General features: G+C 48.3%; 1 protein-coding gene across 1 annotated transcript in view; it reads left to right on the top strand.

Moving 5' to 3' along the window:
- The window catches only part of MAP1LC3A (microtubule associated protein 1 light chain 3 alpha), a 48,370-nt gene extending 27,605 nt beyond the window's left edge, over positions 1 to 20,765 (top strand). The window contains exons 3-4 of the mRNA XM_060230982.1: positions 16,689 to 16,795; positions 19,548 to 20,765. Coding sequence (XP_060086965.1) covers positions 16,689 to 16,795; positions 19,548 to 19,710 — 270 coding nt within the window. The 3' untranslated portion in view covers positions 19,711 to 20,765. The remainder of the gene's footprint in view (positions 1 to 16,688; positions 16,796 to 19,547) is intronic.
- Positions 20,766 to 21,581: the final 816 nt, after the last annotated feature.

Here is a 21,581-nt window from a genome sequence, read left to right as displayed (position 1 = left end):
GGAAACCTCTCATAAACGGAATGTTATCTTTGCTAAGGCTCTAGAAGCCTATGATAGCATGAACAATTTGGCAAGAAGGAGAGAAGTACCCCCCCCCCCAACACATGATATCAGAAGTTGGGTACATTCTGGGAAATGGAGTTTCAGTAGTTTCTGGGTTGACAAAAGAAAGTTCCTTTACATACACATGACAAATGATTAAGATTTGGAATTTATTGCTACAAGAGCTGGTGAAATTTCTCTGGAAGTTTAAAAAAGCTATAGGTAGATACATAGTAATAGTCATCGATAACATCAGTATTCTGAGATATACTGCTTCAGACTGTATATTACTATATGATATGGGCAAAGATCAGGGTGGTTATCTCTATCCTTTTGTGTTGAGAGTGCTTTATAAACATCTGTATGTCACCACTGAGAGCTTTAGACTAGATGGGTTCATGGGCTGAACCAGTTTTCATGTTCATGCCTTCAAAAACTATAATTGGCCAGTAGATTTTCAGACAGACATGTGGCTCTCAAAGCCCCCACCGCCCTGTTCGTCAGCTTGGAGAAGATACTTGTCTCTAAATCATTTTTCCAAGCCAACTGGCAGCATGGAGAATTGATTTAAAGTTAAAGCTGTTTTCTTTCTACCTCTTTCTTTCTCCCCTCCCCATTTATCTTCCTTCCTTCCTTCCTTCCTTCCTTCCTTCCTTCCTTCCTTCCTTCCTTCCTTCCTTCCTTCCTTCCTTCCTTCCTTCCTTCCTTCCTTCCTTCCTTCCTTCCTTCCTTCCTCTGATGTTCATGTCTTGCAGCTCTCAAACATCTGATGTTCATTTTATGTGGTTCATATGTTAAACAAGTTTGGCCACCCCTGCACTACATCAATCTTAACAATTGCCAACTTAAAAACCATAAAGATCTCTGATGGTGCAAGGAAAATAGTGGCCCTGGGAGGCTGAGGAAAGAAAAATGGTGCCAGTGTGGGTGGGACCTTCAGCCTTCCTATCCATCCAGTGCACAAAGGTGCTGTTGTGGATCAGCCAGGCACTGGAGACAGCTCTGACTCCTGTGATGAAAAATAGCTGGATGGATTCTGTGCCTGTCAGCCATTAAACAGATGCCGCTGAGCAAACAAATGAGGAATCACGGTTAGGAGGCTAAGAGGTGCGTGTTTCATTCCCCGCCCTGGAGCTGGCAGATTAGGGTCAGCCTGCTGCCCTATCTCCTCCAGGATCCCCAGGTCCGCAAGAGCAGCGTTGGCCCAGCTGTAGAGGGGAGTTACAGTCTCAACGCAAATTAGTGCACCTCAGAGCTCAGCACCAGCAATCAGTTGCAGAGGAAGGAGAAACCTCATCAGTGGAGACATGAAGCAGCTGTCGCAGGCGTGATGAAGGGCTCTAAGCTTATAAGGGAGGACCCCTTCAGAGTGGCTTCAACACATTTCATTAGATACTGACCTGCTGCCGCTGTATTTTTCAGAACACTGACCTTGCCCTGCTTAGACAACTCTTGTACAATTTATAGACTCTATTGATAAAACTCTGGCATCCTGGCTCTTATAACCAGCTCCAGTTATCTGCCTGAGTTCACTCTGTGTACATCAACACCTGCCTGAAACAGAACGGGTGCCTTGACTAAAGATTATACTAAACCAGGAATAGGAAAGATTGAAGCAGGGCAGGGAAAACCTGGAAAGGGGTTGAGGATGTATGGGTGTACAAAGAAAAATTAGTGTAGTCCTTTCTGCATCTCCTAGAATGGGGTGGGGTGCTTTTTCACATCTATGAGAGGGTGTAGTCACCTTTATACTGGATCTTTGTTCCTCCTGGCTTATAAAAGCCAGCAAGGGAGGGATAACTGGCTGGGCCAGGGAGGTCATAAATGCCTCTTTACAAGAGGGAGTGGTCCCATTCTGCCTTAAGGGAGGCAGTGATTAGACCACTTCTGAAGAAACCCTCCCTTGACCCATTGCAGTGGTTCTACACCTGTTTGGAGGGCCGTCTCCAGAAGGTGGTGCTTAGGGAATATTGTTTAGCCTCGTGCATTCTCCAGCATGGAGTTTCTCAGGATCTGTTATGCCCCCCATTTTTTAACATCTACATGAAACTGCTGTGGGGTCATCCAGAGTTTTGGAGTGCATTGCCATCAGTATTCTGATGACATACAGCTCTGTTTCTCCTTTTCATCATCATCAGGTAAAGCTGTGGATGTACTAAACTGGTGTCTGGCTGCTATAATGGACTGAATGAGGGATAGCAAACTGAGACTCAATCCAGATAAGACTGAGATGCTGTTGATAGGTGATTTCTTTAAATGGATGGGGGTGTACAGCCTGTTCTGGATGGTGTCATACTCCTCCTGAAGAAGAAAGTTCACAGCTTGGCAGTGGTACTGATCCATCTCTGTCACTTGAGGCTCAGGTGGCATCACTGGCTCAGAGTGCTTTCTACCAGCTTCAGGTGGTGGCCCAGTTCCACCCCTATCTGGGCAGGGATAGCCTGGCTTCAGTAATTTATGTTCTGGTACTCTCCAGACTAGATTATTACAATGCATTCTATGTGGGGCTGCATTTGGAAGACAATTCAGATGCTGCAGTTAATAACTGGGGCCCGCAGGTCCGAACATATAAGACCAGTTCTGGCCCACTTGCATCGGCTGCCTGTATGTATCCAGTCCCAATTGAAGGTGCTGGTCTAACCTATGAAGCCCTACACACCTTGGGACCATAATACCTGTTGGAGTGCCTCCTGACCCCAATCTACCCTGATACCCAGGGCCTTCGTCCAGCTGCCAGCCTTTCAAGAGGCTTGGAGAGCAGCAACTGGGGAAGGGCCTTTTTGGTGGTGGCCCCATATCTTTGGAACAGCCTCCTTGCTGTTGTCTGCCTGGTGCCAAATTTATCATCTTTTTGGTGCCAGGTTAAGATGGCAGCTTTTGCAAAGGCCTGGTTATAAGAACATAAGAGAAGCCATGCTGGATCAGGCCAATGGCCCATCCAGTCCAACACTCTGTGTCACACAGTGGCCAAAATTTTTATACACACCCCCACACATATACACACACTGTGGCTAATAGCCACTGATGGACCTCTGCTCCATATTTTTATCTAACCCCCTCTTGAAGCTGGCTATGCTTGTAGCCGCCACCTCCTGTGGCAGTGAATTCCACAAGTTAATCACCCTTTGGGTGAAGAAGTACCTCCTTTTATCCATTCTAACCTGACTGCTCAGCAATTTCATTAAATGCCCACGAGTTCTGGTATTGTGAGAAAGGGAGAAAAGTATTTCTTTCTCTACCTTCTCCATCCCATGCATAATCTTGTAAATCTTGTTATGCAGGGGTCCAATACAATTAGGTGCTTTTCTTGCAGTTGAGTCAGATCTTTTCGGGTCAGGTCTACTGCTTTTAATTGTTCCAACCTAAGAGAGGGGGAGTTGGTACCTCCACTAAGAAAGATCTAGCTTCATCGTTATACCCAAGCAATATAGGGATCCGACCGAGCCGAAAGCATATTGTCTGATTTCATTAATGAATCATGATTACAAGGTATTTATTAATATTTTCACCCACAGGTTTAACAGGATTATAGGAGAGTATATTTCTGTTGAGCAGATTGGTTTCATACCATCTCGTGACATAACAGACAATATCCAAAAACTCGTCAGCACTATTTCGTACTGTCATGAACATAAGTTACCTAATGTGTGTGCGTTGGCTTTAGATATAAACCATTCAATACTGTAGCAGCAGGGTTTCCCAAACTTCCCCCCCTCCCCCATGGCTCGGTTATTTTTACACTTCTCCTTCGTGGCCCTCTAAAATTTGGGGGTGTAGCCGGGAGACAGGAAATGATGTACAAACAAGCCTAAAACTCTTGCAGTATTTTGTTTAGGAAAGGTAGGGTAATAGTGGGATTTTGCAATGCAGTTGTAAAAATAAAACATTAATTAAAAGCACAAGGACCACACAGCAGAAAACTAAAAATATAAAATGCTCTCAGCCTGGGAAAACATGAAATGGTGGGGCATTTAAAGCTTCTCCCCCTCCCCCCCAGGTCTACTCAGATTAGCAATGGCAAGGAAGGAAGGAAGACTGGAAAAGACTGACTGACAGAAAGGGAGAGAGAGAGAGAGAGGAAGGAAGGAAGACAGAAAAAGACTGACTGACAGTGAGAGAGAAGGAAGGTGGGAAGGGAGGAGGGAGGAAGGGAGGGAGAATTGGAAACATTAGAAAAAAAGAAAGAGAGAGAGAGAGAAAGAAAGAAAGAAAGGAAATAGGAAGGAAGGAAAAGGGTGAAAAGAAGGAAAGAGTGAAAGAAAGAACACTCTTGCTGGGAAATCCAGCCACGGAGCCCTCAATGCCAGGCCGCAGGGCCTCCAGTCCCCTGGCCGCCCCTCCCCTGCCTTCCTCCACATCGCGCCTCCCCCCCGGTCGTGCACCTCCTTCTCCCTCCCTTCCCCACCTCTGGCAGGTCAATTTCATGGTGCACAAAGCCCTTCCTCCCCCTTGCCCCACCCCATTCACCGGTCCGATCGCTCAGAAATCGGCGCAGAGCTCATTCCACGCTAGGCCAAGCCAGCGGCAGAACAAACAGACCGTGGCCAAAAAGGGTGCGTGGCTCCTCCCTTCCCGGCACTTCCTGGATGGGAAGGAAGTGCCAGGAAGGGAGGAGCCAAGCACCCTTTTTGGCCGTGGTCTTTTTGAGGTGCCGCCGGCTTGGCCCGGTGTGGCATGAGCTCCATGCCGATTTTCGAGCGATTTGGGGGGGGGGGAGAGGAAGGGCTTTGTTCAGCATGAAATTGACCTGCCTAAGGTGGGGAAGGGAGGGAAAAGGAGGCACGGAGGCGTGTTACCCGGGGGAGGGCGGCGTGATGTGGGAGGGGCGGCCAGGGGACTGGAGGCCCCACGGACCGGCTTTGAGGGCTCTGTGGCCTGGTGCCGGGTCGCAACCCTGGCTTTGGGAAATGCCGCTGTAGAGCCTTCTTATCTGCAAGCTTTACTACGAGCAATGAGCTTCGATCCTAAATTTTGCTCTGTCTTACAAGTGTTATATTTATCTCCCTGTGTTTTTCTTCGTGTTAATGCCCTCAATTCATGGGTTATATCCCTTTCTAGGGGTACGCGTCAAGGTTGCCCCTTGTCACCTCTGTTCTTCGCACTCGCAATTGAGTCCTAATTAGAAATTATAAACTTCTTAAGGGTATTCCAGTAGGGCGTTCTGGTATAAAAATTAGTCTATTTGCAGATAACATGGTTCTTTTTATTTCAGATCCAATAGCTTCTCTCCCCAAAATTCATTCACACCTTGAGTCTTTTGGTAGTGTAACAGGCCTTCGAATCAATCAAAATAAATCTACTCTTTATCCTGTAAATCTAGACTTTGATGTTTCTTCATTCATTAAAAGGAAATATCATTATAGTTGGGTGATTACTAAATGGAAGTATTTCGGTGTTTCTATTCCACTTTCAATGTCTGACGTATTAAAATTTAATCATAAGGAGCTTTCAAAAACTTTCTGACCTTGTTGCGCTTTGGTTGACTAAACACTTGTCACATTTAGAAAGAGTTTTAATGGTTAAAATGATGTTTTATTTTCGTGCTCTTCCTATTGAACTCCCCCTTTCTCTTTTGAGAAAATGGCAGAAAGATATTAACAATTTTATTTGGCAAAATAAAAAACCCCGTATATGTTTTTCAACTTTACATTTATCCAATTGGGCCGGTGGTCTGGCAGTTTCCGATGTTCGGAGGTATTATGAAGCCATTGTGTTAACCAATGTAATTAAGTTCTACCGATTCTCCTGTGTTGCTTAATGGAAGATGATAGAAAACTTATGTCTGTTGCATTATAGCTTTGGAACAGTCATCGCAGATGTCTTACCTCTTCCTGTAATCCCTTTTTAAAAGCTTTGTTTAGGGTATGGAACAGATGCTCAGCTAGGATTGCCCCTCCTACTTCATTGCTAGTGGAATTTACAAATTACTCGCCTTTCATTCCAGGTACTATCATCAATTCATTTAGTATTTGGCGTAAATCGAATCTCACCAGATTTTTTGACATTCTGTCACATGGACGTCTAAAGAAGCCTCCTGAAGCCCGCTGCATCGCAGCCTGGCTGAAGGGGAAGTTTTGCCCCCCCTTGGAGGGAGAGCGGAATCTTCAGCGCGCTTTTGAGCGCGTCCTGAGGGGGCGGGGCTTCAACGCTGTTGCTGAAGCCCCGCTCGGCGCCGCGGCAGTCTTCCCGGCGTTTTCGGAGGGCTCGCAGCATGTTTGCAAGCTCTTGACGCGTCGGGGCTGTCTGGGCCGTGGAGCCTGTGGAGCGTCTTGTGGAGCGGCTGAGAGGAGCGGAGCGCGTCGCGGGAGCATTTTTCTTGAACAGTTTGATTGCCGGGGCTTGCTGTGTGCCCTGGAGCATTTTTGTCTTGGGGGCTGTTATAGGGTGTTCTTTTGGGTTGTTCTTTTGCAGGGGCTCTAGGAACGTCGCCTTTTGGGGTAAAGAGTAGTCCATTTGGATCCCCCCCCTTTTCCTTGCTTGCTACTGGACTGCCCAGTCTTGGAAGCTAAGCAGGGACGGCCCTGTTTAGCTCTTGGATGGGAAGAAAGGAGAGGTCCCCTGTGCAAGCGCCAGTCGTTTCTGACTCTGCGGGGACGTTGCTTTCACATTTTCATGGCAGAGTTTTTATGGGGTGGTTTCCCCTTGCCTTCCCCAGTCATCTGCACTTTCCCCTTAGCAAGCTGGGGACTAGTTTGGCCGACCTCAAAAGGATGGAGGGTTGAGTCGACCTTGAGCCGGCTGCCTGGGCCCAGCTTCCGCGGGGATTGGGTCGTGGGCGGAGGGCTCAGACTGCAGTGCTGTGGCTCTGCCGCTCTGTGCCACGGGACTGCTGCTTTAGCATAGGAAAGGAAAGGTCCCCTGTGCAAGCACCAGTCGTTTCTGACTCTGCGGGGACGTTGCTTTCACATTTTCATGGCAGAGTTTTTGTGGGGTGGTTTCCCATTGCCTTCCCCAGTCAGCTGCACTTTCCCCTTAGCAAACTGGGGACTAGTTTGGCCGACCTCGAAAGGATGGAGGGTTGAGTCGACCTTGGGCCGGCTGCCTGGGCCCAGCTTCCGCCGGGATCGGGTCGTGGGCGGAGGGCTCAGACTGCAGTGCTGCGGCTCTGCCGCTCTGTGCCACGGGACTGCTGCTTTAGCACCAGTCGTTTCTGACTCTGCGGGGACGTTGCTTTCACATTTTCATGGCAGAGTTTTTTATGGGGTGGTTTCCCATTGCCTTCCCCAGTCATCTGCACCTTCCCCTTAGCAAGCTGGGGACTGGTTTGGCTGACCTCAAAAGGATGGAGGGTTGAGTCGACCTTGAGCCGGCTGCCTGGGCCCAGCTTCCGCCGGGATCGGGTCGCGGGCAGAGGGCTCAGACTGCAGTGCTGCGGCTCTGCCGCTCTGTGCCACGGGGCTGCTGCTTTAGCATAGGAAAGGAAAGGTCCCCTGTGCAAGCACCAGTCGTTTCCGCCTCTGGGGTGACGTTGTTGTCACAGCGTTTTCATAGCAGACTTTTTTAGGTGCCTTATTCAGGACTGTGGTGCTGTCAGGGGATTGGGTAGCCATTTGACCAGGACTGTGGGGAACGGCAGGGCTGGGCGGCTGTTTTGAGAGGCTGAAATTCGGGGGTGCTGGTAAGAGTACTTCTCCCTGAGGCTGGGTGGCCATTTTTAGCCTTTCTTCTTCTCCCTCACACCTTGTGCTTGGGGCGGCCATTTTGAGGTGCTGTACTTCTCCCTGGTGCTTGGCAGCCATTTTGGCCTTGCTTCTTCTTCATCACACCCTTGCTCTTGGGGCGGCCATTTTACGAGGTGTTTAGGCAGCGGCCATTTTAGAGTCACTGGGGTGGTGGCCATTTTGAGGGCTGTTTTCCTCCTTTTATTCCTTTGCTGGCCTCAGGCTTGGCTAAGCTAGTTAAAGAAAGTCTGCTGTTTGCTGTGCTCTTTGGCAAACATGTCGGGTCGCAAAGGCAGTGGAAAATCAAAAGGGAAACAGCCTGCCCCTAAGGCTCCTAAGCCTCCTTTTAAGCCCCCCCCCCCTTCGTCTTCGGACACTGAAGGGGACGATGAAGTTAATGCAGCCATTTTTCAGAGGCTGCGGGCACTTGAGCAGGCATCGGGGTTTCCACCTTCTCAGTTGCCCAAGATGGGTCGGTTGTCCAAGCGTGCTTTGCAGGCAGATGTATTGACCCGCTTATCTCTTTTGGAGGGCAGATCTGCTTTAGTTGCTGCTGGAGGAGCTGTGGGGCCTGCTTGCTCTGATGTTGGTGCGGGCACGTCGTCCGGTGCGGGAGGTACTGGATCAGCTTTGGTGCCTGCTTTATCAGCTGGTAAGTCGGGGGAAGGCTCTTTGCCTCATCCTGGGCCTGTGTGGCCTTGGGGGGCTTGGGGGTCTGCTGGTCCTGGTGGGGTGGGTGCTCCATTGGGCAGTGCTGGGGGCTCCTTCTACTCCGGGCTTAGAGCAGCAGAGCAACCGGATGTAACCACAGGGTCAGTTGGTCCTTTGGGTAATTGGCCCGTGGTTGGTCAGCAGGGATCGGCAGCGACTTGGCCTGGAGGTTGGGGTTTCCCATCTCCATACGGGGCGGTCCCCTTTAGTGCTATGCCTTTTGGGGAGGTGGCTCTGCCGCTGGGTGATCACCTGCTGCCTGCCACAAGACAGAAAATCTTATAATGGGAATATGTGGTCGTATTCCCCCTTTTAATTAGGGAAGTGGAGAAGGGGGACAAGGAGGAGTTGGACGATAAAGAGAAGAAGAAGCTCTGGAAGAGGAAGGTTTATCTGACCTTGGCCAATTGGCTCCCGGGGTTTTTCATATATGCGGGAGTGATAGCTCGTGCGCAGCCCTGGCGGGCCGCCGCGTTGATTCAATATATGGACATCATATACAAGGGGTATACGATGTTCAGCGGCCTGGCCTGGATCCAATATGACCAGGAGTTCAGGATGAGGGCCGCTTTGTACCCTTCACTCCCTTGGGATCGGATTCACCAACAGTGTGGCTGCAGGTGATGTCACCTCAGCTGGCCACAGACGCTGATCTGGAAGCGGCGCCAATGCCCCAGGAGCTATGGCTGATTGGAGAGCCAAGGCCTGCAGAGTGTATAGGCTTAGCCATTGTACCTAGCACCAGGAAGTCTTATGAGCGTGCTGTGTGGCAGTTTGAGGACTTTAGGGCTGAGGTAGGGTATCGCATTGTTGGCCCCTCCCAGTGGAGCAGTTGCTCCATTATTGTCTTTCCTTGAGAGGTAAGGGATTGGCCATGCAATCAATTCGGGGACGCATGTCTGCGCTGGCCTTCGCTAGCAAGGCCTTGGGGTTTAAGAGGAATCAGCAGATTTTCGTATTCGAAAGATGCTGGAAGGGTGGTCCTAGGGAGGCTAGGCCTATGCCTGATACTAGGGTCCCTTTGTCTCCTGATATTCTTCGGGGTTTGAAAGGGGGTTTGGAGCGCAGTGTGTGCGTCTCATTTCGAGGCAGTTTTGTTCCATGCAGCCTCTTTGGTACCCCTTTGGGGCTCCGAGGGTTAGTGAACTGGTGGCAAGCTCCAAGAATGATGTTTCGGGTAGGGCGTTGTTATTGAAGGATATTACGTTGCCCAAGAGGGCACGGGGACTGTGCTAGAGTTAGGTCCGTGTTCGGAGGCGGAGCTTTGCCCAGTTTCCGCATTAGCTGACTATTTGGCTTTGCGGGAGGGCTGCGAAGGATCGCTGTATTGTCACGCTGGGGGCAGTCCGTTGGCAAAGCATCAATTTTGGACTGTGATATCAAAGGCTTTAGCCCTGTTGGGTTTGTCTGGATTGAGGTTTGGTACCCATTCCTTCAGAATCGGTGCAGCCTCGACGGCTGCTGCCCTGGGTTATCCTACTTCGTCCGTTCACGCCCTGGGTTATCCTACTTCGTCCATTCAACGCCTGGGCCGTTGGCGTTCTCCAGCTTACAAAGGTTATATTCGCCCTTTGCTCCGCTAATAAGTTTTGGTTAGGAGCTGGGGGTATTTTGAGGTTTGGGTTGTATAACTTGTCTGTTTCTTCCTTTTAGATGCTGTTGTTCCTGGCCGGAGGAGCAGAGTTCTCATCTGCGGGCGCAGTTATGTGTTTTGGGAGGCACATCAAGCTCGGAGAACTGCTGTTGGCTCTCAGCTGGGGCTCAGCAAACATGTCACGATAGAATGGAGGGGGCGCCTGGGTCTTCAGTGGCCTGGCTTGCTTCCCCTTTTGTTTCATGGGTCTGGGGGCCCTCCTCCGCAGGTATTGATTTTTCACCTGGGAGGGAATGATCTCGGGCTGATTAAGGGCAAGGCATTGATCTTGCAGGCTCGAGACGATTTCAGGTACATAAGGAACAGATGGCCTGGTACCATTATAGTTTGGTCGGCCATGATTCCGCGCTTGGTGTGGCGCTGTGCCTGGGGGTTTATGGCACCATGCGGCCTGGGGAGGACCGGTTAGCCTCCCCCTTTTGGGGAGTTAGGGGTCTGTCAGGATCAACCTTGGGTGTGGCTCGAGGTTTGTGAATGCAGACTGTCCTGGAGACTCGATTGGATGGGTGCCTTTCGCTGAGACTCGCGTCTGGTGTTTGGGCCCTCCGGTGCGAGCCTCCCTGCTGGGCCTGCCTAACGGGAGCTGTGGCTCACAGCTCCGGCTGGGGGGCCGGGTCTCTCGCCCGCTGAAAAAGGCAGGGGAGCGGTCTGATGAGACCCCTGGCCCTGACCTGGCCGCAGTTCTGTTGCCCACCGAGCGAATAAGGAAATTTGCAAGTTTATGGAGGGTGGTTTGGGCCACTATTTGCCCCATCCGGATATTTCTAAAGACCTCTACAGAGGGGATGGTGTGCATCTCTCGGAAAAGGGTAATGTGCTTTTTCTGAGTGATTTGCGGCAAGGGCTTTTGTTGGGTTTTGGGTCTTTTTGTGGGTGCTAAGCCCTAAGTAGAGACTTGGCCTTAGTTGTGGCAGGTTCTACGGGGTTATGGCACCATGCGGCCTGGGGAGGACCGGTTAGCCTCCCCCTTTTGGGGAGTTAGGGGTCTGTCAGGATCAACCTTGGGTGTGGCTCGAGGTTTGTGAATGCAGACTGTCCTGGAGACTCGATTGGATGGGTGCCTTTCGCTGAGACTCGCGTCTGGTGTTTGGGCCCTCCGGTGCGAGCCTCCCTGCTGGGCCTGCCTAACGGGAGCTGTGGCTCACAGCTCCGGCTGGGGGGCCGGGTCTCTCGCCCGCTGAAAAAGGCAGGGGAGCGGTCTGAGGAGACCCCTGGCCCTGACCTGGCCGCAGTTCGGTTGCCCTTGCCGTTGCTAGTTATTTTAATAAAAGTGGCCCATATTTTCACCAATTTAATTGTGTCCGTCTCTTTATTCCGACTTGGGGGGCAAAGAAGCCTCCTGAAGCCCGCTGCATCGCAGCCTGGCTGAAGGGGAAGTTTTGCCCCCCCTTGGAGGGAGAGCGGAATCTTCAGCGCGCTTTTGAGCGCGTCCTGAGGGGGCGGGGCTTCAACGCTGTTGCTGAAGCCCCGCTCGGCGCCGCGGCAGTCTTCCCGGCGTTTTCGGCCCACCCGCCCGCCCTGTTTGTTATGCAGGCAATTGCTGGTCGCTTCCGTTTGGAGGGGCCGGGTAGGAATTTTTTCACTCCCCGGCGTTTTGGCATGTGACTGGGGGGTGTTTTTTGCCTACCTTGCATAACATTTCAGTGGATTGAGGAATTGGCTTAGGGTTGGTGCCTTGGTAGAGTTTGGTCACTTTTTAGGGCAGGTTCTACGGGGTTATGGCACCATGCGGCCTGGGGAGGACCGGTTAGCCTCCCCCTTTTGGGGAGTTAGGGGTCTGTCAGGATCAACCTTGGGTGTGGCTCGAGGTTTGTGAATGCAGACTGTCCTGGAGACTCGATTGGATGGGTGCCTTTCGCTGAGACTCGCGTCTGGTGTTTGGGCCCTCCGGTGCGAGCCTCCCTGCTGGGCCTGCCTAACGGGAGCTGTGGCTCACAGCTCCGGCTGGGGGGCCGGGTCTCTCGCCCGCTGAAAAAGGCAGGGGAGCGGTCTGAGGAGACCCCTGGCCCTGACCTGGCCGCAGTTCGGTTGCCCTTGCCGTTGCTAGTTATTTTAATAAAAGTGGCCCATATTTTCACCAATTTAATTGTGTCCGTCTCTTTATTCCGACTTGGGGGGCAAAGCCTAAGATCTCACTTGATCATATTTCCACTGCTGATTTGCCATGGATGGAATACTTACAAGTGCAAAGCTTTTTAGCCCGTTATTCCTTTAAGCCAGCATTGAGAGCAAAGTTTTCGGACTTTGAACATCTTTTGTGTTCTGAGGACATTCAGATCAAAAGATTATATATAATCTCAAAAGATTATATTTTGCTTCTTAACAGGGACTATTGTACTAATTCATCTTGTAGGAATGCATGGCAATCAGAATTATCATGTAGGTTTGATGACACAGACTGGTTCAGCATTTGGCAATCCCCTTTTCTCAAATCGAGATCAATGAATATTAAGTTACAGGAATATAAAATGTTAGCCAGGTGGTTCCTAACACCAGTACGTTTGTCTCATCTCTTCCCATCTAGTTCCCCCCTTTGTTGGAAGGGGTGTGGCAATCGTGTCATGTACCTTCTCTGCTGGTGGCTGTGTCCATTGATTAGGCCTTTTTGGTCTTTAATTCAGTCAAAGGTTTTATTGTTAACAGGCATTGTAATACCATCTGACCCTAAGCTTATCCTTTTAAATATTTGGGGTGATATCCTAATTTCTAAATTACAAAGGAAATTTATTTCCCTATTATTCACTGCCGCCAAATATGCTATAGCTTTAGCTTGGAAAAAACCTGAGTCTCCCTCTGTCCAAACTTGGGCATCTAAACTTTGGGAATATTTTATTTTAGATAAATTAATTAGTTTTCAATCTCATTGTGGGTCTAAGTCTTCTCCTTCTATGTTGTGTAAATGGGAACCTTTTTTGAAAAGGAATTTTGGTTCTTGTCTTCACACTTCAACATTACCACAAGATGAATTTATTTCATTAATACCCTCACATTAATTGTTTTCATAAGAGAAGCCTTGATTCTTATGTATTTATTTGTGTGTGTGTGTATTGTGTTTGAGTTTATTGTATCTGGTCCTTGTTAATTTTTCTATTTTGTTACTTAGTTTAGAATTACAAAGTACCTTAGGTAGTGGAGGGCAGTATTATTATTAGTAATATTTTTGGTTGTAATGTGTTTATTGATACGTTCTTTTTAGGCTTTTATTCAACCTTGTAATGTAACAGCCTAATCACAGGAGTGAAATCTTCTTTATTGTTTCTTATTTGCTCATCATTACTTATTGTTATTCTTTTTTTATATATTGTACTTGTTTATGCAAGTCTCAATAAAATCTCTTTTTAAATGCAAAAAAAAAAAATCTAGCTTGTTGCGTTGGCTAGATCACTCACCAAGCTCTGTTTGTGACTACTGCTGTCTGGTGTGTGGACTGGTAATGCAGTGGATCCACTCACAGTGTACATCTATCCTTTAGCCTGTTCTCCTCTTTCCTGGTTAACGGGAGGCGTATTTTTTATGCACTCAGTGACTAAATAATTCATAGTACTGTATTTCCCACAGTGGCTAGCAGGTGTTCACTTTCTGGACCACAACTGATTTTGTCTAGAGATAACCAGTTCGAAGCAATAGTACTTGGAAGTCACACAATGGCAGACGAGCATGTTTCTGCAGTTAGCTTGGTTCCGTGGCTACAACATGTTATAATTACCATTTTCATAGAAGGCTTTAAAACATATTATGTTTACAGATGGAGATCGATTAATTGGTTATTAGCCGTGGTAAGGAATGGAACCCCAAAAGGCAGTATACTTCTGATCACCAGTAACTGGAAAAAACCATCAGCAGATAGCTACTTCATCATGATCTGATAGCAGAATTGCCAACTTCCAGGTGGCTCCTGAAGATTCCCCTCTATTACAGTTGATCTCCAGATGACCAAGATAAGTTCCCCTAGAGAAAATGGCTGCTTTGGAGGGTGGAATCTATGGCATTGTACCCTGCTTGAGGTCACCTTCTTTAGGCTCCACCCCCCAAATCTCCAGATATTTCCCAATCCAGAACTGGCAACCCTACCTGGTAGTGAGCTTCTAGTAGTATCTGACAAGCTCTGTTGGAAACAAAATATTGGGATGGCTGGAACAGTCATCTGATAGACGAAGGAAATTGTCCTGTTCTACTTGTGAGTATGTAATCAGAAGACAGAAATTCATTTTGTATTACTTCAACAAAAGTACAGTAGTATGTCTTTGAGCATGCAGCCAGCATTCATAGGAGTATTCTGGCTGGATGGGGAAAGAGCCAGTTGTATAAGGATAAAACATGGGTTGCTACCACATGGGAGTGCTTGCTTCATGCTGCATGCACAAATTGCAGTGGGTTTAACTTAAGCTTTTGCATGACATTATTGTGCTTCTTCCAGGTTTTCCCAGGCTCTGCTGCAGTTTTCCCCAAACCTGCTTTGGTATGCTTTCTTGGAAGTTTGTACCTAAAGTGGGTTTGGGAAAGTATGAAAGGGAAGGAGTGCCAAATCAGGTGCTATCCCTTCCCTTCAATCATCAGCAGGATTTTTGTCATAAATTTACCTGTATACCAACTGCCAACAACGCCTTTTAAAAATAGCAAAAAAGCATTCTGGAGTTATGGGGAGGGGTGTGTGGAGGATTGCAGGCTGGGGGAGAAAGCATGGAGTAAATCTCCATGCAAAAGCACCATTGTCACTGTGAATGCCTGTGGTACCCTCTGGGGGCAAGGGAACATACCTGCGGTCTATAGGGTCTTGAAAGTACCAGCCCAGTCATTGCTTCCTTGCATAGATGGTTTTCTTTCCAGTTGACAGCTCCAGTTACATGAGGGTGTGGTTATCTTCACCTGCCTCAGGGTTACAATATATTTTATAAAGGAGAAGAAAGACTGCAGCTTGCTTCTTTGCCTAGGAAACTCCCTGAGATAATTCTTCTCCTCCTCTGGCTTGTTCCCCCCTTCTCCTACTGGCCATTTTGACTTTCCCTTCTGTTCCTGTGCCTTTCTCCCTCCCTCCAGCCTCCTTCCATATCCCTTTCCTTTGTCTTTAGAATCCCACCTTCACATCTGGTGCTTATGTTAACTCCACCCTCCCCCTTTCTGTTCCCTTGCTCTCTACAGCCACACCCTCCCTTAAAACACTGGGCCAAGAGAGCTATTGTTCTCCTATCCAGGCTTGTTTACAGCTTCCATACCTTTGAGCAAAGTGGGTCAAACTGCCAAAGTTGTCCTGTTGCTGAGGCTACCGTGGCTGCATACTCCTGTCCCACCCCACCACCCAGGTGAGTTTTGCTGCTTGGCCCAAGGGTGTGTCCTACCCCACCAGGCAGGTTGTTGCCAAGTAGCCTACCGCACTTCCTTTGCATTTGCAGCCACAGTTGGAGTAGAACAGGGAGTTGGAAAAGCAACATTTCTATAGGTATATGCAGCCTCTTGTGTGACTTTCATTCTGGAAGCCATGGGTGGGAAGAAAAAAGTAAGAAGTTAATGATGAGTGGAGAAGGAAAGATGGAGGTTCAGCAGGCCTGATGTAATCACTGGCTGTGGTCTCTGTGATTTAGGAAGTGCAGAGGGATGGGTGAGTTATGTTGGAGGCCTTATTTCATCTGGCAGTCTCAGAGTTCTCCATTTCCTGTTTATCAGTCAACATGGTGAAAATGTTGCATCATCTTACCATTGTCTGTTTATGTTGGCTTAGAATATTCCCCACTTTTTGTAAGGGAGTGACCTCCATTTTGTGTTTGTACAACAGCATTTGGGGGATATAGGCATATTGTATTCTGACAGATATTAACGGGTTGTTTTAATGTATATCCTGTATCTCAGCCAAGTCTTTAATGCAATATCAGTTATGAAACCAGCAATTGAAAACAATTAAGTAAATCATTTTTTAAAAAGTACAGCAGCAACAGGGAAAAAAGTGTATCAGGTTTTGTTTTTTTAAAAAAATAAGGAAACTGCATGTTGCCAGCCAAAAATAAAAAATGTCTTACTTACCATGGTTTGATTCATGATGTTGCTGATATGTCGCAGGGTTCAGTTTGAAATGGAGATGTAAAGAATGACACAACCTTCTGTGCCTTCATGAATCTGCCACCAGCATTTGTAACCAGTTAGTTCTTGTGTTTGTCTTCAGAACATCTGGTTGCATTGGGTTGGATCTGACAAAAGGAGATGGTGGGAGCTGATATTTTTTTTCCTTTCCCTTCCCCCAAGCTGCCTACCTTTTGTCCAGAAACTCTTCCCTGAGGATGTAGAGAACCTCCTGTATAGGATGGGGTGAATCAGATAACAAAGCGAACTGGAGGGAAATCTTTTGCCTCCTTCCCCCTCTTCTACTCACAGGCTGTGTCAATGAAGAGGGAAAGGGAGGTGACTTTGCCTAGTTCCCTTCTGCAGTGCTCTGTCTTGTAGCACATTTTGCCTACAATGTTTTCCTCATGCTCTGAGCAGAATTTTGGGACAAACACAGGCTTTGTGAGGAAGGGGAGGTCAGGAAAAGATCCACTTCAACAATTTCTTTCTGTACTCTTCTTCCACTGGAGTTGTCTTTATAAAGCAGGACAAAAAACTCACCCAACTCTGTTTTTCTCTCACACCAGGTCATTATTGAAAGATACAAGGGAGAGAAACAGCTGCCTGTGCTGGATAAGACCAAATTTCTAGTCCCTGATCATGTCAATATGAGTGAACTGGTAAAAATAATTCGGTAAGTGGATATGCCTCTAAGCAAACCTTTAGTGAGCTACCCCCAACATTACAACCTAAGCATCATAGGCTTTTGTTTCTGTTCAGCAAGTTTCCTAATAATGCCAGAATTTAATTTTGGTTAGCATGGGAACAGCTTTTCATCCCTTATGGAATGAAAAGAATAATGTATAAAATATGCATGGAAGAGGCCATCACACATAGGAGAGCCCTTAGCTATGGAGCTTACTGGGTGACTTTCAGCCAGTCACTATCTGTGTAATCTGTCCCACAGGGCTGTTATCAAGAATGCCATTGCTGGTAGGATGAGGAAAAAATGCAATAGATAAGGAAGAAGCAGGATAGAAATCTTGTTGGTTGGCAAAAAGTGTGTCACAGATCGAGTATAAAGGGTTAATTGAATGTATTTATTTAAAACATATGCATAATACCTAAATTCAGAGTTAATTAAGATTGTCTTTGTGGTACTTATTTCAGTGCATGAAAGCCCTCTGTGCTTGGGTTGCTTTTGCCTCTTCTCTAGACCAGTATAGAGACCCACATTTTCCCGCCCTTTGGAAGGATCTGCTACTAGTGTGCCCATGTAGACCTAGGGTTGCCAAGTCCAATTTAAGAAATATCTGGGGACTTTGGGGGTGGAGCCAGGAGACATTAGGGGCGGAGCCAGGAACAAGGGTGTGACAAGCATAACTGAACTCCAAAGGGAGTTCTGGCCATCACATTTAAAGGGACAGCACACCTTTTCAATTCCATCTTTCCTAAATTGAGATTAGATTTAAGGAGGTTTTGGAATGATGATACTTTGAATTTAATCTGTAAATTTGATTTATTTTATTTTTAAAACATTTCTATGCTATCTTTCCACCCAAAATAGGGTCCCCAAGGGGTGAAATACTGCACATTGAGGTCAAGGAGAGTAAATTAGCTTTGACTATCCAAGAAAGAGATCTTGGGGTCATAGTACAAAACTAAAAAAAAATATCATCTTGACACTGAAAAGGACAGAGTCAGTATTTTTATTAGAAAAGGTACAGTGATCCACCCTAAGCCTGCTAGTGGGGAGAATGGAATATAAATTTGAATGCGAGAGAGAGAGAGAGGTGTGTTTGTGTGTTTTTTTTCCCTGCAAGGAAAAGCTAAAAAGGCTGGTGCTTTTTAACTTAGGAAGAAGAAGATGAGAAATATGATTAACATTATGAATGATGGTTCAAGCGCACGTGAGGACCAGCGCCTCCGCTTCAAACCCCCCCCCCCCCAAGTTGTGCGGCTTGGGAGGGACACCCCACTGGGAGGAAACCCCGAAAATGCGCTCAGGATCACCCAACCTTGCGCCCTGGGCGCAGCCGCACGTCCTTTCCCCCGGGGGATCCTCTTACCTGCCCTGCTTCTAAAACTCCCCATCTCGGAGCGGCCACGCTGCTGCACTGCTGCCTCTTCTCCGAGGACCCCAGCTCAAGCCAGTTCTGGGGGCCCGAGAGGCCGCGCTCTTCGCTTGGTGTGGCCTGCTTGGTGTGCCCCCCCCAGCTGTGGAGCGGCCGGCGGCCTTGGGTGGGGCCGGGCGAGGGCGTGGGGCGGACAGCCCGCCGCAGCTGCAAGTTTTAAAAGCAGGGCTGCGCCGCCTCTTCTCCGAGGACCCCAGCTCAAGCCAGTTCTGGGGGCCTGAGAGGCCATGCTCTTCGCCGGCCCCGGGGAACTCAAGCCGCTGCTGCTGCCGCCGCCCGGAGCCGGAGGAGGCGGGGGAGGAGAGCGCCTGCCCGCAGAGGAGATGGTGCAGGTAAGAGCCCTTCAGGCGCGCAGCTCGTCCTTTCCCCGGGGGATCCTCTTACCTGCCCTGCTTCTAAAACTTGCAGCTGCAGCGGGCTGTCTGCCCCACGCCCTCACCCGGCCCCACCCAAGGGGGGGCACACCAAGCAGGCTCTCCCGGGACGAGCTGCGCGCCCGAAGGGCTCTTACCTACACCATCTCCTCTGCGGGCAGGCGCTCTCCTCCCCCGCCTCCTCTGGCTCCGGGCAGCGGCGGCTTGAGTTCCCCGGGGCCGGCGAAGAGCACGGCCTCTCAGGCCCCCAGAACTGGCTTGAGCTGGGGTCCTCGGAGAAGAGGCAGCAGCGCAGCAGCGTGGCCGCTCCGAGATGGGGCGGCTCGCCACGCTGGTTGGCGCCATTTCCCCCCTCTCCCCCCGCTTCCATTTTTTTGGGGAGCGGGGGAAGAGGCTGGAAATCCTGGGGTCCTCCGCCAGGGCGGGAGGGTTGGGAAGCCTATGTAGACCTGCTGCTGCTCTTCAAACATAACACTAAGAAGAGCAGCAGTATGTTGAGGGAAGATCATGCAGAAGTTGGAGAGGATGCCTCTATGATGTTGACTCTTGGTTTGATCCTCATTATGGTACATGCCATAATGCTTCTCTTCCTTTCATGTTGTCCCTTGCTGCCCCTCTTCCTGTCATGTGACTCTGATATCACATGACTTCCTCTTATGTGCTTGCAGCTTAATAGGTCCCAGTTCAGGAAAGGCTGCAGTCCACTGTCTTGGACTGGAACTGGAAAGACCAGACTGTATCTCTGGGTCTGTGCCATTGTCAAGACTATCAGCACTCCAGATTCTGTCTAACAATGCCACAGAGCCCTACTATTTTTGGCCCATGTGCCACAGGTTGACCATCCATGTCTTAATCGTTGCTGGAGTGAGTTGTGCATATGTGCCAGGCCTCTGTATTTACCTCAGCTGCAATGACATCCTTTGTCCTCTTCTGCCAGGCGCCGGCTGCAGCTGAATCCTACACAGGCTTTCTTTCTGTTGGTGAACCAGCACAGCATGGTGAGCGTTTCTACCCCCATCTCTGAGATCTACGAGCAAGAGAAGGATGAAGATGGCTTCCTCTACATGGTCTATGCCTCGCAGGAGACCTTTGGCTACTGAGCTCTTAAGCCACCAGAGGACTGACTCCAAACTGTTGCATAAATAATACCCCCAACTCCCCCCACTTCAGCAAACAGTGCCGAGAGAGGCTTGCGGCCCAGGAGCAGCACAAAAGTGACCTGTGCTCCTCTACCCCTCGCAGTGCAACAGACCAAGATAGTTCGGTGTGTATGTGAACATGTGACCCACGAGTCTTGACTTTTTCCTTGCCATCGCTCCACCCCTTGTGTGCGACACTCATTGCTCTGTTTCACTTTCTCTACTGCGCTCTCTCTCTCTTTCTCTGTTGTCATAATGTCCTTTTTCTTAGTCCAATGCCAAACCAACCTGGCTTCTGGCAGGCAGAGGAAAAAATTAAACATTTCCTTGCCTGCCTGGGGAAGAGGAGGAGCTTGTCTGCTGAACCTTTATTAGAAAAAAGGAAGTCTGCAGAACAGTCAAAGTATCATTGCTCTTGAGTTTTAATTGATTTTAATTACATGCATATCAATTCTTGGTGCTACGAAGTAGAATTAGGCGTCTCTACAGGACTGTGTAATAATGTCTATCTCTTAGATTTATTTTATTATTTTTAAGCAGGATGGGGGGAGATATAATTTGCTTGTATTATGTAGGTTTTGAAACAACAGCAACAAAACAACCCAAGCTTCTTTGCACTTTAAAATGTAGTAGAGGTGAGAGTGGATTTAGCGTGTTTTTGACATGTCTGCTGAAGCCTGTGCTGCTTCTGTCGATATTTGTTCTTTTGTCTTTGATTAGTTTTGATATTTTGTTGTGGGGGTTTTTTTTTTACCAAAAAAAAAAATGCCAGCCTCCTTTTCTTTCTTACAATCTTGCATGCAGAGATTTCTATCTTTCTCTTAACCTTTTATTTCCTTTTGGTTCCTTTCAGATCATTCACTCAAGGAATGTACGGATTTATATTGCTCCTCCCTTCCCTTTTTTTTTTTTTTAAAAAAAATTACAATACCAAAAAAGTGTGTATGACAGGAGAACGAAATACACCCAGTTGAGTCTCTGCAAATATCTATATAAATAAATATAAATTAAAATTGGGTGTTGTGAGAGCCGTGGATTTCTCTCCCCAGCTGTGGTCTCTTGATCAAGGGTATCTGTTTTGACCTCTCTGGAAGATTTTGCTACTGCTGTAAATAGGATAGTGCAACTGTTTAACTCACTAGCTCACGATGTTAATTTTCTGCTCTAGCAGTGTTGGTCCTACCCACAAATACAGTGCTGTTTTAGAATGACCCTCAAAGTGAAACTTACACGTTCTGCGATTGGAATTCCTGAGATGAAACTAGGTCTTTAAAAGTAGCCATGATGGGGTTACTGGTGGGAGGATATGGATTGGGCAGACCCATCTATAAAAAGGGTCATTTGAATATATTGATAGGCAAACAGCCTAAATAATCCAGATTAGCCTGAGGGCATGGAACTGAAGATGATGATGATATTGGATTTATATCCCACCCTGACTCTGAATCTCAGAGTCTCAGAGCGGTCACAATCTCCTCTACCTTTCCCCGCCCCCCCCCACACACACCAGACACCCTGTGAGGTAGGTGGGGCTGAGAGAGCTCTTGCAGCAGCTGCCCTTTCAAGGACAACTCCTATGAGAGCTATGGCTGACCCAAGGCCATTTCAGCAGGTGCAAGTGGAGGAATGGGGAATCAAACCTGGTTCTCCCAGATAAGAGTTTGTGCACTGAACCACAACACCAAACTGGCTTTCTTAAGTAGTATTGCCAATGGTTAGTACTTGGTCGGCCAGAGACCACCAAGAAAGATAGTGTGGCTATGTAGAGAACACCATTGGCAAACCATTTCTTGTCTCTTGCCTTGAAAACCTCTTGAGGGGTTGCCTTAAGT

Source organism: Heteronotia binoei, chromosome 2 (assembly GCF_032191835.1).
Source record: "Heteronotia binoei isolate CCM8104 ecotype False Entrance Well chromosome 2, APGP_CSIRO_Hbin_v1, whole genome shotgun sequence".
In the NCBI taxonomy this organism is placed as follows: Eukaryota; Metazoa; Chordata; class Lepidosauria; order Squamata; family Gekkonidae; genus Heteronotia; species Heteronotia binoei.
The sequence above is the reverse complement of the archived record's forward strand: the minus strand, read 5'-3'. Positions and strand labels throughout refer to the sequence as shown.